The 14707-nt window shown below is 44.6% G+C and overlaps 1 protein-coding gene across 19 annotated transcripts in view; it reads right to left on the reverse strand.

The window, feature by feature from the left end:
* Positions 1-14707, reverse strand: part of LOC121598671 — a 441765-nt gene that overhangs the window by 14347 nt on the left and 412711 nt on the right. The window contains exon 1 of one of the 19 annotated variants that reach the window (XM_041925862.1): positions 9996-10191. The exons of the other annotated variants lie outside the window; for them this stretch is intronic. Within the exon in view, the coding sequence (XP_041781796.1) occupies positions 9996-10050 (55 nt within the window). The 5' untranslated portion in view covers positions 10051-10191. Of the gene's footprint in view, positions 1-9995; positions 10192-14707 lie in introns of those variants that run through there. 19 annotated transcript variants of the gene reach the window in all.

Here is a 14707-nt window from a genome sequence, read left to right on the forward strand (position 1 = left end):
GACGCGGAGCATATTGCTCCACAATAAGCCGCTCAATAATTTACCAGAGCCACCAACTCCAAAAGCCAATCCACCGTGTGTCCTCTGCGTGCGCTTCGGCTGGGCTTGATTGATTCCTCAAGAATGCCCGGAAGGCTTGTTGATTGATTTCGGCCATTTTCATCGTGCCAGCTAGCTCCCTTCTGCACAAAGGCGATCGTCGGCCGTATGGTCGGGCCCAAGTCCGAGAAGTGATTGAAAAATGTGGTCCAATCAAGGCATAACTTATGTGTTTGCTTAACATAAAACCTTCTCCGGCGTCTGGTGCATGACCGACAAGGGAGCCTCACCCCAGAATAAAAAGATGTCCACCGAAGCGTTTGATTGGAGAAGTCCCCCGCCCGCTCTGACACACCGGTGCCGAGACATCGGCCATCGATGTCTTGCAGGTTCTTTCCTGTTCCTTGACTTCTAAAATTGTGTGCTCGCCGCATGCTAGTTGCCCTGTGGGCAAATGAGTCTGGGTGTGTGTGCTTGTAGCTTCTCCGTCATGGAAAGGACCAACTTTTGCCACACGGTTCAGAAATTATTTCCATGCAGGTTCTTTTCCCGAGCCAGAACCAACAATGAATTATTGTACGATAATCACCGTCCATCGTCGTGCCTCACTCCGAGCAGGCTTGGGTTTCGAGAGACGTTTTCGAGAAGAACAGGGTTTACAGTGCTGGGCGTAAAATTGGCATCTCCTGCCCAACCCTCGGTGTCCCGGTGGGAAAAGAGGTCTTCTTGAGTTTGAGTGTGTGTGTGTGTGTGTGTGTGTGTGTGCTTGTGTGAGAACAGAAAACCACTAACAATGATCCTGGCGAAATGCTAAAGTCACCTGGGTATACATATACACATGTACACTTATTTCTGTGTAACGGAGGACCTCTGTGACGCCGGAACAACTTTTGAGCAACACTGGAGGGCCTCCACAATGGAGTTCTGGGGGGCAAAAGGTAAGCCTTCTAATCGGTTGACTGACCAATGTTCGATGCCGTACGTGATATCCATGTAAGGTTTCGAGCACACTCACACACTCACGCCACCGTGTGGTGGTCGAGTGCTGTTCAGAGCTTTCACCGTAAATCAAATATATTTCAAGCGTTAAAACGGCTCCCCCACCGGGCCACCGCCCGCAATGCAGCCGTGCCCGCTCTGTGGCACTCAAAATGGAGCAAAACTAGAGCGGAACACTCATGTCATGGCTGTGGTTGTGCGGTCGAACGGTACACAACATGGTCGGGTCGGGCCGAGAGTGGTGTGTCGCACGGAGGGATGTACAACGGTACAGCGGACAGACGGATGTAGTACCCAAGCCCAAGCCAAGCCTGTTCGGTGTTCGGAACTGTCAATTTGAATCACGTTCGACTAACAACTTCAATTTTCGGTCATTTACTGGTGAGGATACGCATTTTAGACCCGAGATTCCTAGGATCTTCTAGCCCTTTTCTCCCCCCTGTCCCTAGTAGTGGAGAGTTCACCAAACGAAGGATATCGTTATTCTGGGTAAGGAAAATGCGCTCTAATCTGGTAGGAATTCGCTGGGGACTTGTTGAGGATTATGAATTCAAACTGGAGCGGTGTAGGAATGTTGCTGTACGTTTAATCTGATTTTTGAGACAGTAAGGAATTTTATTTCGGAACCGGTAGAGCATTCTAAAAACAACCCGAAACGTAGATGTCTTTTGTAAATGTCCACGGAGGGACTTTTTCGCAAAGGTTTGGTGAACCCTTTAACCCATCATAACTCTCATCGGGATATACAAGCGCAATCATTACGTTTTAATCGTTTAGAAATGATCCATCTCGTTCAATTGCAAGCGATCAGGACAGTTTGAGTCTTTAAATGTAAGCTGTATTTACTCAACCCCAGAGCAGGTAGATGCTACAGACTTTAAAGAAGAACGCCCAACTCACTAACTCGGAGAAAACGTAATCCCTTCTTCTGAATCGATTCACTTGCCCAAACTCACCTCCGGGCCATTTAGCCATGCGGGCTCGTATTTAAGGGTTTAACAACGGTTCGTACTGTCACTGTCTGCGCTCCGCAAATCCTCAAACGCTAGTCCCAGCAGTTCATTACGGCCACACCGGGAAATGCCCCGAGGGGCGCAAAACCTGCCAACCTCTCGGTCCGTCCACATGGTTGAAAGTGAAAATGAAACACATTCGCGCTGGGCGACTCTTTTGCCACTGGTCGACTGGCACACGGTCGAGACATAGAATCAAACAGAAAGCGGGAAAAACACACACTGCATTAGGCGCAGACCTCCGTGTGGGCAGGAGATGGGGTGGGTGGTCCTGTGTCCTCTCCTGTGTCCGTGTCTGCATACATAGGGGTAATTAAGCTGACGATGATGTTTTTTTTTTCCGGTGGCACCACAGCAGGAAAGGGTAAATTAAAGCCACACCCCACGATCGACCTGCGGGCCGGCTCGGGGATCGTTCGGAAATGCAGCTAGCACTTGGGACACTGTACCGGGCCGGAAAGTGCACACACACACAACCACAGTGCTATCGATTTTTACCGTGTCTTTTTTCCCCGTTTTTGCTTACTCGTTCCTTTTGGGAGGCGTGAGGCATACAACGACACTCAGCAGCAACAACAATAAAAAAGCTTTAGGAAATGGATTTCTCATCATCACGGCACACACACCTCGGGCAGTGTGAGGAAAGCAAAAAAGAAAAATACCCGCAGCACAGTGGAATGAACCTTTTTGCACCTTATGGCGACGCTATTCTCGACCCTCCAAGGTCCAAGGCCACACAGGACACTACAGTAGAAGCGAGCGAACGAGCAAAATGGCACTTGGCACCGCCGTGCAGGATGAGTAGTACACCCCCCTGGCTTCTTCGGCTTCGCCTACTTGTTTGATTATGTTTATTCTGCTGATCAGCGGGGTCGGCAGGGCTATTGACGGCCGGGAGTCGTGCCGGGAATGGCTGATAGGATAAAAGGATTAACGCCGCAGGCTAGTGGTGCCGGGAAACTTATTTATTTTGCCCCGGCTAAGAGTGTTTTCTTACATTCTAAAGAGGGCGCTGGACAAACAGGCGAGACATGGGAAAGGGGGGTTTTAGTTTATCTACAGGATTCGAGGCACATCGAGGCACACATGTTGTTAATATTGGACCACGCGGTAGCAGTCTCTGGGTGAAGCAATGTTTTGGAAATAACGTTTATCACGAACATACTAAGCTTTGGATCTTGGAACGAAGGTTTTTTTAAATACAATTTAGAAGATTGTGTGCACAAATTCGCCTGCGTGAGTCTACAACAAAATATAACAAAGGATTTTTAAATAACATTCAAACTAAAACTAAGAATGAAAATAATATTCTCAAGCTTGTTTGCAAATTTATGCTGCGTGAAGCCATTTAGAATTGAACGCACGCTGCTGTAAATCATTCAACAGGAAGAACCGGGCCACTCCCAGCGAGGTGAAAGCGCCTCGTTTCAGTGCCAAGAAAGTGGCCATTCTTTCTTTGGCAACTACACACACACGCACACGCACACACAAACTGAAGAATCACACCGTAAAACCTGCCGAAATGCACTCGCGCAATAAATATTGTTTTCCGGCGTAGAGTTTTTCCGTTGCGCGGCGTTTGTCCTCCCCCCCCCCCCCTTGAGCGAGCGCATTATCGGGGTCAGTACGCAGGAGAGCAGCAGCGAGCTGCTGATCGGAAATGGGGTTTTCGTGGTGGTCGGTTTCCGCAAGATTTACGTCGTAATGCGTTGTGTTCCAGCGCGAGGCCAGAACAGACAACCTCCCAGCCAAAGGCGTGGAGCGTTGCCAAAAGTGAAGCGAACCAATCCGTACAATTATTTCACCGAGCGGTGCAGTGAGCGTAGATAGAGAGAGAGGGAGTGCGTGCCCCGTTAGTCGGTCGTCTTATCCATTTGCCCAGGGAAAGCAAACAAATGTAAGAAGCCAAACAGTGCACGAACAAAAAAAAATAGTAGTTCGGTAGCAAATCTGAAGAGCATTAGGAGTGCAAGTAGGGATGGTGTAAACGGTAAAAAATATACTGGCAGATAGTGCCAGCACACTGGTAAGTGGTGAATTATAGACTTTCTAGCGCTTGCCTTCGCCAAGGCGGGCGCCCTCTGCTGGACATGCTCCAACTCCAGCTAACGAACCGAAAACTGTTGAAAAGCGCTCACGAGGAGGTGGGAACATATTTTTTCCAACTCCGATTTTTTTTTTTTTTTGGCAACCCCCAAATGGATATGAGTGTCGGAAAACAAAGAGCGATTGTCTGGGGCGGATTCGGGGCGGAGAGCAAAAAAGAAATGTGGTGAAGTGATAGGATCCGACAAAAACAAAAAAAAAAGGAGAAAGCAACGGGAACGACGGGAAAGAAAATCTTCTTGAACTGAGGATTGAAAAATCACTTTTTATTTCTATCCTTTGGTTGCGTTAGACATTGGCCAAGCCTTTGCGCTTCCTGTTCCCAGCAAGAAATGGCTGGAACAGATTGGCAAAGTCGATAAATGCATTATCGCGTGCGAACCAAATGCAATCATTTCATTAAACACTCATCATTCTTATTGACCTTTGGTGGGGTTGGGTGCAGAAAATGCTTATCAAACACCGCTCTATGGATTGCTCTCTATGCGATGAAGAGAGTTTCAACAAAGAACTCACTCGGAAACCAGAACTAAAGCTCCGCAAGGAGTGAAATATTTCAGCAAGGCACATTTGAAAACCACTTATAGCTCGCAATGAGTGAAATATGCGATGAAAGGTTATCGGAAAAGAAATAATTCAGCATGATTGGTGTAGTATAGATGGATAAAAATCATTCCAACAGTGATTTATCAAATTTTAATGAGAATGAGTGATATGATGTCATCATAATTGACGATCTTAAAAGTGTTAGTTATTATTTTTTCTAATTTCTATATAAAAAGGTCAATACGCCTAAAAGTATGCAATTCACATGGCACAATGCACTTAACTAAGCATTTTATTCTATAAATCTTTCTGCTGAAGAACAATTTGGGAAAATGTGAACCAGAGTTGCTTATATAGTTGACATTTATATACTTTAGGATCCATTACTCTTAGGTAAACAAATTTCTGCTCAATCGATTGGAGACACACAAGATCATCATAAATTTGACTCCCCCAGCTTAATCCTTCACCTATATCTCCACGCTTACGCTGGAGCTGCTCCTGTGCTGGGCACACAAAAGCCATCCATTTCCTCGATTTTCTTATACCGCCCCGTCCCCGCAGCCGAAGGAACGGAGATGAATGTTTCATTATGTTTGCGCGCGCGACTGTTTGCTAGCGCGCTATTTATCTGTTTGCCGGTCAATCCGGCAGCGGCTCGGGCCTATTATCTTTATTATTTTTTTTTCGTTACGATTGAGCGATTTTGGCTCTTGCTTAGATTTGGCACGGGTGGTAGAGAATACATACTTTCTGTGTCAGCTTACCGTGGGGCCTCCCCATGGGGCTGGGGTGCAATCTAATCGAGCGTATCTGATGGATTTTTAGTGATATATAGAAAGCAAATCAGGGCAAGAGTGATCGTTTTATTGTGAGTGTCCGTCGTCCCAATTTATATCTCGGCATAGCGCGCAGAGGGAATTGTCCAATCCATCACAAGAATTTGCTTCAAAGCGAAAGAAGTTGGTAGGAACGGCTCGCACCAGATACGGCTCAAGCGTCAGCTGACGCTTTTCTCTTGATCAACAAAGAAAATTAATAAACGTCGTCGCGAAGCAAAATAAACTACTCAGCAAATATTTTGACACACTTAAAGCGTAACTAGCGGGCGGTGAAACTGAGCGCGCTCCACACTCCTAACATGGAAAAACCGCGGAAGTAGCGCCCGTACCTACTGTCCCTGTCCTGCTAACCTACCACAAAATTCAATCAATGCGAAAATTTGCATAACAAATCCTCCACTTGCAAGCGCGGGCCATTTAGCGGGCAGCGAGGTGGCAGCCGCCCCTTCAACGCCAAAACGCTAATGGGCCAACGACGGACTTCCGTTTCCGATGCGCTGCCGCGCGCTCGAGGAGCGCAGGAGGGAATAAATATTTATCAGCCACTCGTTAACTCATCCTCTTCTTTGCCTTTGCCACAATCATAACAACAGCCGACGAGCTGCAAGAAAGCATCCAGGCAGGGGCCAACTCTCTAGCCGATTTTACACCACACCACACAGCGGCCGGCGCGGATCGACAAAAGCAAAACCACTCCGGAACGGTTTCAATCATGTTTACAAATGAAGCAATTGACTCGATTCCGTTTTTGGGACCTTTGGGGGGTGGGCTTTTCAGGAAGATAATAGACCGTAGAGAAGCTTTCGCGGCTGGCCCGCCTTTGACGACGACCCATCATCTGCTCCTGCGGGAAGAGACCGTATCGGAATTGTGTGAAGCATTTCCTTCTTCCCGGCTTACTTATTGATAACAGATTTATTGATTCACAAATCACTTAGAACGGAGTGATAGAGAGGCAGCGAGCGCGAAAGAAGACGAGTAACCGACGGGCCACGGTCTGGGCGGTCGCCAGTAATTCATCATTATGCTTCATCGACTAATCGTGCGGTCGGGTTCCTTTTCGAGCCGGTATGGTACTTCCTGGCATCCTCATAAACATCGCCATCGACACCGCGCCATCATTAGAGTCATCATTCTATCGCATCCCAAGGGGAGGATTATTGTGGAGGCGAGGCGAGGCTTTGGCTCGCCGGAGGAAGGTATATCGTTTTCGCTCATTAATTTCCCATCGAGTAAATCTCGGCCGCCCCGGAACACGATATTGATAGAACTGGGTCGTCAGACGGTACACCCGCACCCGCGCCCCGAATGGTTTCCGTAAACCAAGAGTTGGGTAAATCTAATTCAGATTCATGAAGGTGAATGAATCTTTGAAATGATTCAATGAGTCTGAATCTTTGTTAGAAAGAGTCTGTGAATCTTGAAAGACTTATTAATCTGAAAGATCAATTAATCCCGAAAGATTTACGAATCTTGAAAAGTTTATGGATCTCGAAAGAGTATGTAGAGATTCATACATCTCCAAAGATTCTTAAAGTTTGAGCCTCTTATCATTCTTCTCCTTGGCGTAACAACCTAGGTGGTCATGTCAGCCTATTTGTGAAGTATCAGTGTTTAATTGTGCTTATCCGAAAACATCCATCTCCGACGACTTCCTACTTTACGCGCAAGCCATTTCACAGGCTCTTGGCATGTACAACACAGCCGGATAGTTTGTTTTGATATGTAATGAGACGGTCCATGCAAGGCTTGAACCCACTATGGGCATGTTTTTAAGTCAGTACTAGTTAACCACTGAGTCTATGAGGAGATTTATTTAAAGGAGAATATTTTTAAAATCATACGACTGTAAAGATTCATGGATCCTTGGAGATTCATGAATCTTAATGGATATATGAAACTTGGAAGATTCATGAATCATGATGGATACATGAATTTTAAATCTATAGAGAATCACGAATCTTTAGAGATTCGATTCGAGATTCGTATCACGCATCCTTGAAGATTCATATGAATGAATCTCAACGAAAGATTCATAAAACCCAACACTACAAAAATCGCCACGAAACGATGGCAAAAAGGGTCCTCTGCACAGCATATGCTCTCAGTAAGTATGTAATAATCGCATAAAATAGCTCCATTCTGTGAATGGTGACAGTTTCAACAGCACACATTGGGCTGTGCGGAAACTGTACGAGAATTATTCTGCACATAAAAAAGCGGTCGGGGTAAAAGACATAATGGCTATGTCCTGAAGCAGTAGTGTCCTTGGATGGAATAATATTACCATAACTTCCCATTACATACATTCATGCGTAGCTTCTTTTTTCCAAACGAGCAATCAAGTAACGTTACTATGGAAATGAATTCACTGTTGTGTGTTTCAAATTAACGAAATGGTTTTAAAAGAATGGACTTTATTCTCAAAAAACCACAACAAACACGGGGGACAAAAAAGCCTTTTGAAATAATTTCACTTGCTTCTTCTTTTCAATTGATTAAACGTTTACTGAATCCCGCAAACCCAGTTGTGTACTTGCGCATCAAATGTTCGTGCGAAATTTCCCACCGCAACCGTAAACCTGCCGGAAAGTCAAACACAAGCGGCGAGGAGGCTGGCTGGGTCGCAATAAAATTGATTGCGTCTCAACGTTCCGCGGTGCCGTGTGGTGCCGCACGCGGCGGTATTTGCCTATTAGCGGGCACGGAAAACCTCAGCAACTGGTTGGGGGGAAATTGAATTAGTTTACAATCCGCATCGCGCTGTCAAAAACGGGGATTGCACATGCGTGTGTTTCTACCTGTGTGAGATGTACCTGGCGTGTCGAAAATCGGAAAACATACCCACAGATACACAGACGCACAGAGTTACACATACACATACACTCTCTCTCTCTCTTTCTAAACAGTGCACGGTACCGAAATTAAGCACACACGTGTAAAGTTTGGCATGCCCGGTTTTGGGACGCCAGTGCACACAAAACGCAGGGAACAGGGGAACAGCCACCATCATATCCCGGGGAGGTTACCGGGAGAGAGCAAACATAGCACGAGTTCGCCGAAAACGGCAGTGATCCCGCAGATCTGCATATCGGCACCGATGCGCAAACGATGGATTATGATGCTGTGCAAATGTTGTACAAACATAAGCGGCAGCTCCGTCTGTGCACACGAGCCCCGATGGCTTGGCACGCAGCGCACCAGGCGAACGGTTTCGATCACCGCAAGGCTATGGCGGTGATTGAAATGCCGCACGAAATGCGTAACAGGGGCATTGCAAAGACTTCGCTCGCAACGGCGTTAATTGATAAATCATCGGCGGGAAGAAGATGATTTTCCATGAACAGTAATGCTGGCGCCTAAAGGTATGCAAAGGGAGGGATTTAGCAACGATTCCACTGCAGATGATAAGGTGCAATAAATCGTATGGTTTCGAGTTGCCATTCATTACATCGATCAATCTGAGGGTTTTGGTGAGTGCGATAGGTATGTGCGTGCCCGAAAGGTATTTTCAGCCATTTTGTGTTTTTGTCGGAGTCTTTTTGCAATTGTACTGTTTATTATTTGTTAATTACTGAGTCAGCTCTAATAACTATAACTTAGGACTCATTTTGAGTAGCAAACACAACATCCTACATACTAGACGTCCAATCCCTGAAAGGTCAAGGGCGGGAGTTCGTTTCATTGCCTTCTCTCATGAACTATTCAATTAATCAGGCAGAAATTGAATGTAACGAATTGTGCATGATTATTTCATCCAACAGAACCAGCAGCAGCGGAATGTTTTAAATGAGATGTTTCCCATTAAAATAATTCCCCGAGCGTTTGGGTCCTGGTGGCGCTGCCAACCATACATAATTCACCGCAGTTTGCCAAAGGATCGCAAAAGTATCGGTGCCGAAAGGTACGCTTCTTAAAGCTCTGTTTGATGGCTTGCTGGCGCTACAACAAATTCATTTAATTTTTGCCTCTTTACCCTTTACCGGTAATGCTCATAAATTAGACTAGAAAAAAAGGATACTGGGTTTGGTAGGATACGGGGCAGCAAGTCAACCCATTACCTTTTCCGCATGGTGCTGTGCTGTTTGCCCCGAAAAAAGGGTCCACATTTTTGTTAAGGTAAAAGTTTACTTTTTTCACTTTTACTTTTCCCCCCTTTGCACACTCTACACGTTTTATTTGACGTAAAGGAAATGCTTAAGATTAAATTATTCATAACCGGTTGCCCAGGTAAGGGCAGCCGATGGCAAAAGCACCACAGCTTTTTTTGTTGGAAAATGCTTTCCAGCGTGTTTGTATATATATATATATATATATATATATATATATATATATATTATATATATATATAATATATATATATATATATATATATATATATGTGTGTGTGTGTGTGTGTGTGTGTGTGTGTGTGTGTGTGTGTAGCTTGTTTGCTAAATTTTCAACCCACCCGATCCGTTCCGAAACCGAAAACATAATGGCGAGGCGTTAAAGCTCTCTGACATTCAGAGAAGCTTTGCGCACCACTGTACGGCTGCAGGTTCTTTGTTTGTTTCGGGGTTAGTTCGTGTTTTTTTTTTTGCTTCTTTATTGTTGGCGTGGCCAGCTCCCATTGAACAGCAGAGCATCTGTTTCCGTTTTAATAATTCTGGCAAAGGGCTGTGCACGGAACACGGATCAAACACAGCAAAGGATCATAAATATTTTACATACTTTTTACTGGCACGGCGGGGCTTCTAAATGAGTTTACTGCCCAGCGGAGCGAGCACTGGCACACATACCTGCAAAGGAAAACAAAAGAAAATTTAGAACCAAATTCGCCGAAGGTCAGAGTGTATGGTTTAAATATAAGCGAATGCACAGGTTGGTTGGAGTGCGCTACAGCAGAAGGTTGCTGCTGGGTTAGCCGAACTGTGAAGTTGATGGGAAACAGTGAGCGAGATCTTACGCAGCAAATTAAAATTGCTCATTATTATTCATTATAGCATTACTCGTCAGTGAACGCAGATACCAATCTCGCCGAAAAACAAACTTCGAGCAGCACAAAAAACTTTGCACAAACCATAATTTGCAACCAATTGAAAATGCAAGGCTGCAATTCGGGTCCCTTTCCGCTCGCCTAATATTACCTCGGGTTGTTTAAGTTTTTTGAGTTGCAAGCAATCACTCACTTGCCGCCCCAAAAAGCAAAACTTTCCACCCCCAAAAGGCGCGTAATAATGGTAAAAGCAACGATCGAAAATGATGCTGTTGCCAGGTTGTTTCGCTTTTGTGAATAGTTGCGGAATGCAGTTGATTGTTAAGCAGAGAAAGATTGCAATAACTCTGGTAATTCGGGCAAGCGCAAAAGTTATAATCCGTCGATACGGGGCGAGAAAGAAATTGAACAATTTTGGACGGAAAAGAAACATTCCATAATAGGCAAGTAATTTGAAAGCAATTTGTTGGGAGGAGAGTAGGGGGAATTGAATTTGTAGTTGAAAATCGCACAGAATATGAATCAAGGGAAAATAACACAACCAACAGTTAGTGAGTCTATAATTTCCCGATAGATGGCGTTTTTCGTAGGGTTTTTCAGAAGATAAAGCCCTAAATTAGTATCCTCATCTAAACAAGTAGATCTTAACAATGTTGCTCAATAAAATGCTGTTTAAATAAAATTCAAACAACAACACAACATCTCAAGTTTTGAAAAAAATGTAGGCATAATTTTCGGTGCAGTAAAAACTTCTGATTTTCGTAATTCTTCCTATGCTACACACTACCCTTACATCTGACGAAGGATCAAGTCCTGCAACCGCCCTAAATCATGCTCTAGGCCTATTTCTTCACTTTACTCTATTTCAACAATTCAATACCGCGTAGCTCTTTTGGCAATAAAAAACAACACCATTCCCAGGTAATCCTACCGTCCACTTCCATTTAGCAGCCAACCTTCAAACAAAAGGCAAAACCACATAAAATAGGATCAACGTGTAGACCGCAGGGCTAAAACTTTCTGCCGGACGGTCGAAATTGTGTGTGCCTTGCTACTGTCCGGGTTCTCGCGATGCGGACAGCGCAACTGACAAAGGTGCATACGTCTATCTGTGCTGCGGGAATTTTCTCACTCTTGTGAGTGAATACCATCCCGATGGTCGTAGTATCGAAAAAGTTTGAGCGTTCCGGTCGAGTGATTTCTCGATGTTTGAGTTACCATCCGCAAGAAGGATAATCCTGCTCATGCGGTAAGATTTTTTCCCGTGTGCAGCGCTGGATAGTAGGCAAACTTTGTAGAACACTAAGAAGTACCGTTTGACTTTGTTTTTGCCCGTCCAGGGTTTTGTGACGAGAGTGACCAACCAGCAAGGTTGGTCAAAGCTCAAAGGTGGACTGAAGTAACTTCTTGCTCCGTAGGTTATGAAGCCGCTCTGTCGTTGCATAAGTTGAGAAGTTGAACTAGAGCAGGAAGGATATTTTTTCTTCAATGAGCAAATGTTTAAAACCCCTCTATGTATGTGTTTTCATCTAGCTTCAGTTTCATGCGGGAAAACTTTTGCAATGTGTCCGCAAAAAAAAGGTTTAGCAAGAAAACACGGGAAGAAATTCTTTGTGAAGAAGTAAAACAAACCCCCCTCCATAGATGATGAAAATAACAGAAGCTAAAGATCAATAAAATGGAACATGATACCCGATCCGTGCGGTCACCGAACGATAAGCAACTAACTTCGAGCCACGCATAACGAGCTCCATCGAATCGAGCTGCACCACAAAAGCATTCTTTCGCGGAAGTTCCTTATCGAGGTAAACCCGAAAATTCCACTCCAATCGGAGTTTGTTTGAAGGATACATAAAAAAAAATACCGCCACCAGCATCGCGCTGACATTCCGTCTCCTGCATCGGAAATGAAATCCAATCACAGCGACAGACGGTGCCCTGCCATCGGTTTCGATGATACCACAAACGATGGTACGATTGTAGTAATTCAATTCCAATCGAAGAAAGAGCCAAAACTCAGTGATAGCATTTGGTGAGCAAGGAGACATAAAGTCGATCCCAGACTGGGCAAAGGGTCACTTTATTTGTTAGTGATGGCATCTGATTCTGTTATATTATTGTGTTCTTTGAATGAGCTTATCAGCGTGAAGATATTTTAGTAAGTTCGTTTGATACATTGCCGCTTTTTGTTAGATGGAATCAGTCATTTACTTAACTTAATTAACTTTCAAAGAGCTGATCAAAAATGTCATTTACAGTACTTAGGCTAGACTTAAAACAAATACTCCACTATTTTAGCACAGCAAACAATTAATTTAACACTCGCACATTACGAACGCTATTTCCCACGCTCGGAATAGCTCACAACACGGTAGTCATCTTCAATTTGACCCGGTGTGTATGACATCCGAAAATGAAGTTAATTTCCTTTCACCTTTTCGGCAAAACAAGGTCAAGCCCCGGGTGAGAATGAGCCGCTGATCCAATCTGAACAACACCCCCGTCCATCCTCCAAACTTCCTGGATAAAATTCCACATTTAGGCATCAGCAATCCCCGTGCAATCCCGGTGGGAAATAGATGGCTTGTCACCTGTCGGCATCTGCTGCCATAATGACGTGCCAGAGCAGCACGGTTCCACACATTCTGATCCTAAATTCAGCATCATAATCACACCAGGGGTCACACACCATTCTTTCGACGAAAACTCTTTGACCTGACGCTGCTGCGCCATCGCAAATGTTTCCTTGCCTGGCTCCGTTTTCACTCTACCCCCTTCCCCTATCCCAACAGCCATGGAGCCAGCTAGTCATAATTCATTCGATTATTATCAGCGCTCATTTTCATTTGTAATGAGTATAGTGAGGATCGTGCTTTCCGAGCGCGAAAGCACGCGCCATCAAGCAGTCACCCCAGCAGAGCAGCAACCGGTGACAAAAAAGATGGATTGGGAATGAATCATTCAACGCGCAGCGGATGTCCTGCAAAGTCGCGATACTCCCAGGGGAACATGCACGAGCTGCCGGATTTGAGATCTGTCAGCGACAACCAGTGAGTGAAGCGTGTGAAATGCAATTTGCATCGTTTCGTTTTCAAACTGGAAAGATGTTGCCCGGTGAGCCTGAAAAGGATGGAGTATTTATGCGCTAGCAGGCGGGTGCAGGAAATAAATGCAATCGATCTGAACTTGGTAAGATCGTTGAGTTTACTTAACAGCAAAGAGCTTTGAACTGCGATAACAAGCTCGAAGGGAAGGCAGCTGGCTGTTGGATGCAGAGCTGAGATTAATGCATTGGACAGGCCTGGGATTGACTGCAGTTGGGAGATGGCGCGCGACTGTTCGTTAGGCAGTAACCATATTCAATCAATGGAAAACGAGTCTCGGGGGAGAAATTTACTGAATGTTCGATGCATATTGATCTGTCTTGGGTTGCCATAACTTGGATCGTGAATAAATTAATTACTTTTAAGCGAGAATATTAGATTGCGAATATTGTTATTATACGATTTGAACGTTCATTGAGGTATAATTGTATTTTCTGAGGCAGGTTAAATGTGTCGAGTTTGCAGACATTCAGACATTTTAAATGTTATACAAGATCATGCAAGTAATTCAATGTTTATTTTATGTGTTTATGGTGAAGACGGTTAAAGATGTACAATTTTAAAGTTGGTAATAAAACGCCTGCAGTTATGCAATGCGTTTTGCAAAAGTAACGTATTATCAATTTTAAACTATTTTTCAGTTTTTTATGGTTGTCCAAAAAGCCAAACAGTCTTATGCGATATACGTTTACAAATGTACGGATTGTGTTCCAAAAACAAATCGTAAAAAATCTAAAATTATTGAGTTAAGAAAATCTTTTCCCTAGATACGCCATTCGCCAGCCTTAGCTCTGGAAGTGATTGAAATTCAATTTTGCATTTCCCTCCACCGATTGGAATGGCCCCTACCGAAACGGGACCATAGGTGGTATAGGGATTTGCAAATTGTCATGTCTTTTGCATGTTGCCGCACACAACCGGGCAGAGCTAGCACACGGGCCCGACGCTGCACAGAAACTGTCTTTCCAAAAACTTGCAAAACAGTTCAATTCAATTCGATTTAACTTGATTCGATTGTCAAAATGTCGCACGAAGCGGCGCGGGAAGAGGCAGAAAGAAAGATTGATGCGAGGCATTGTG

The sequence above is a fragment of the Anopheles merus genome, chromosome 3L (assembly GCF_017562075.2).
Source record: "Anopheles merus strain MAF chromosome 3L, AmerM5.1, whole genome shotgun sequence".
Lineage (NCBI taxonomy): Eukaryota > Metazoa > Arthropoda > Insecta > Diptera > Culicidae > Anopheles > Anopheles merus.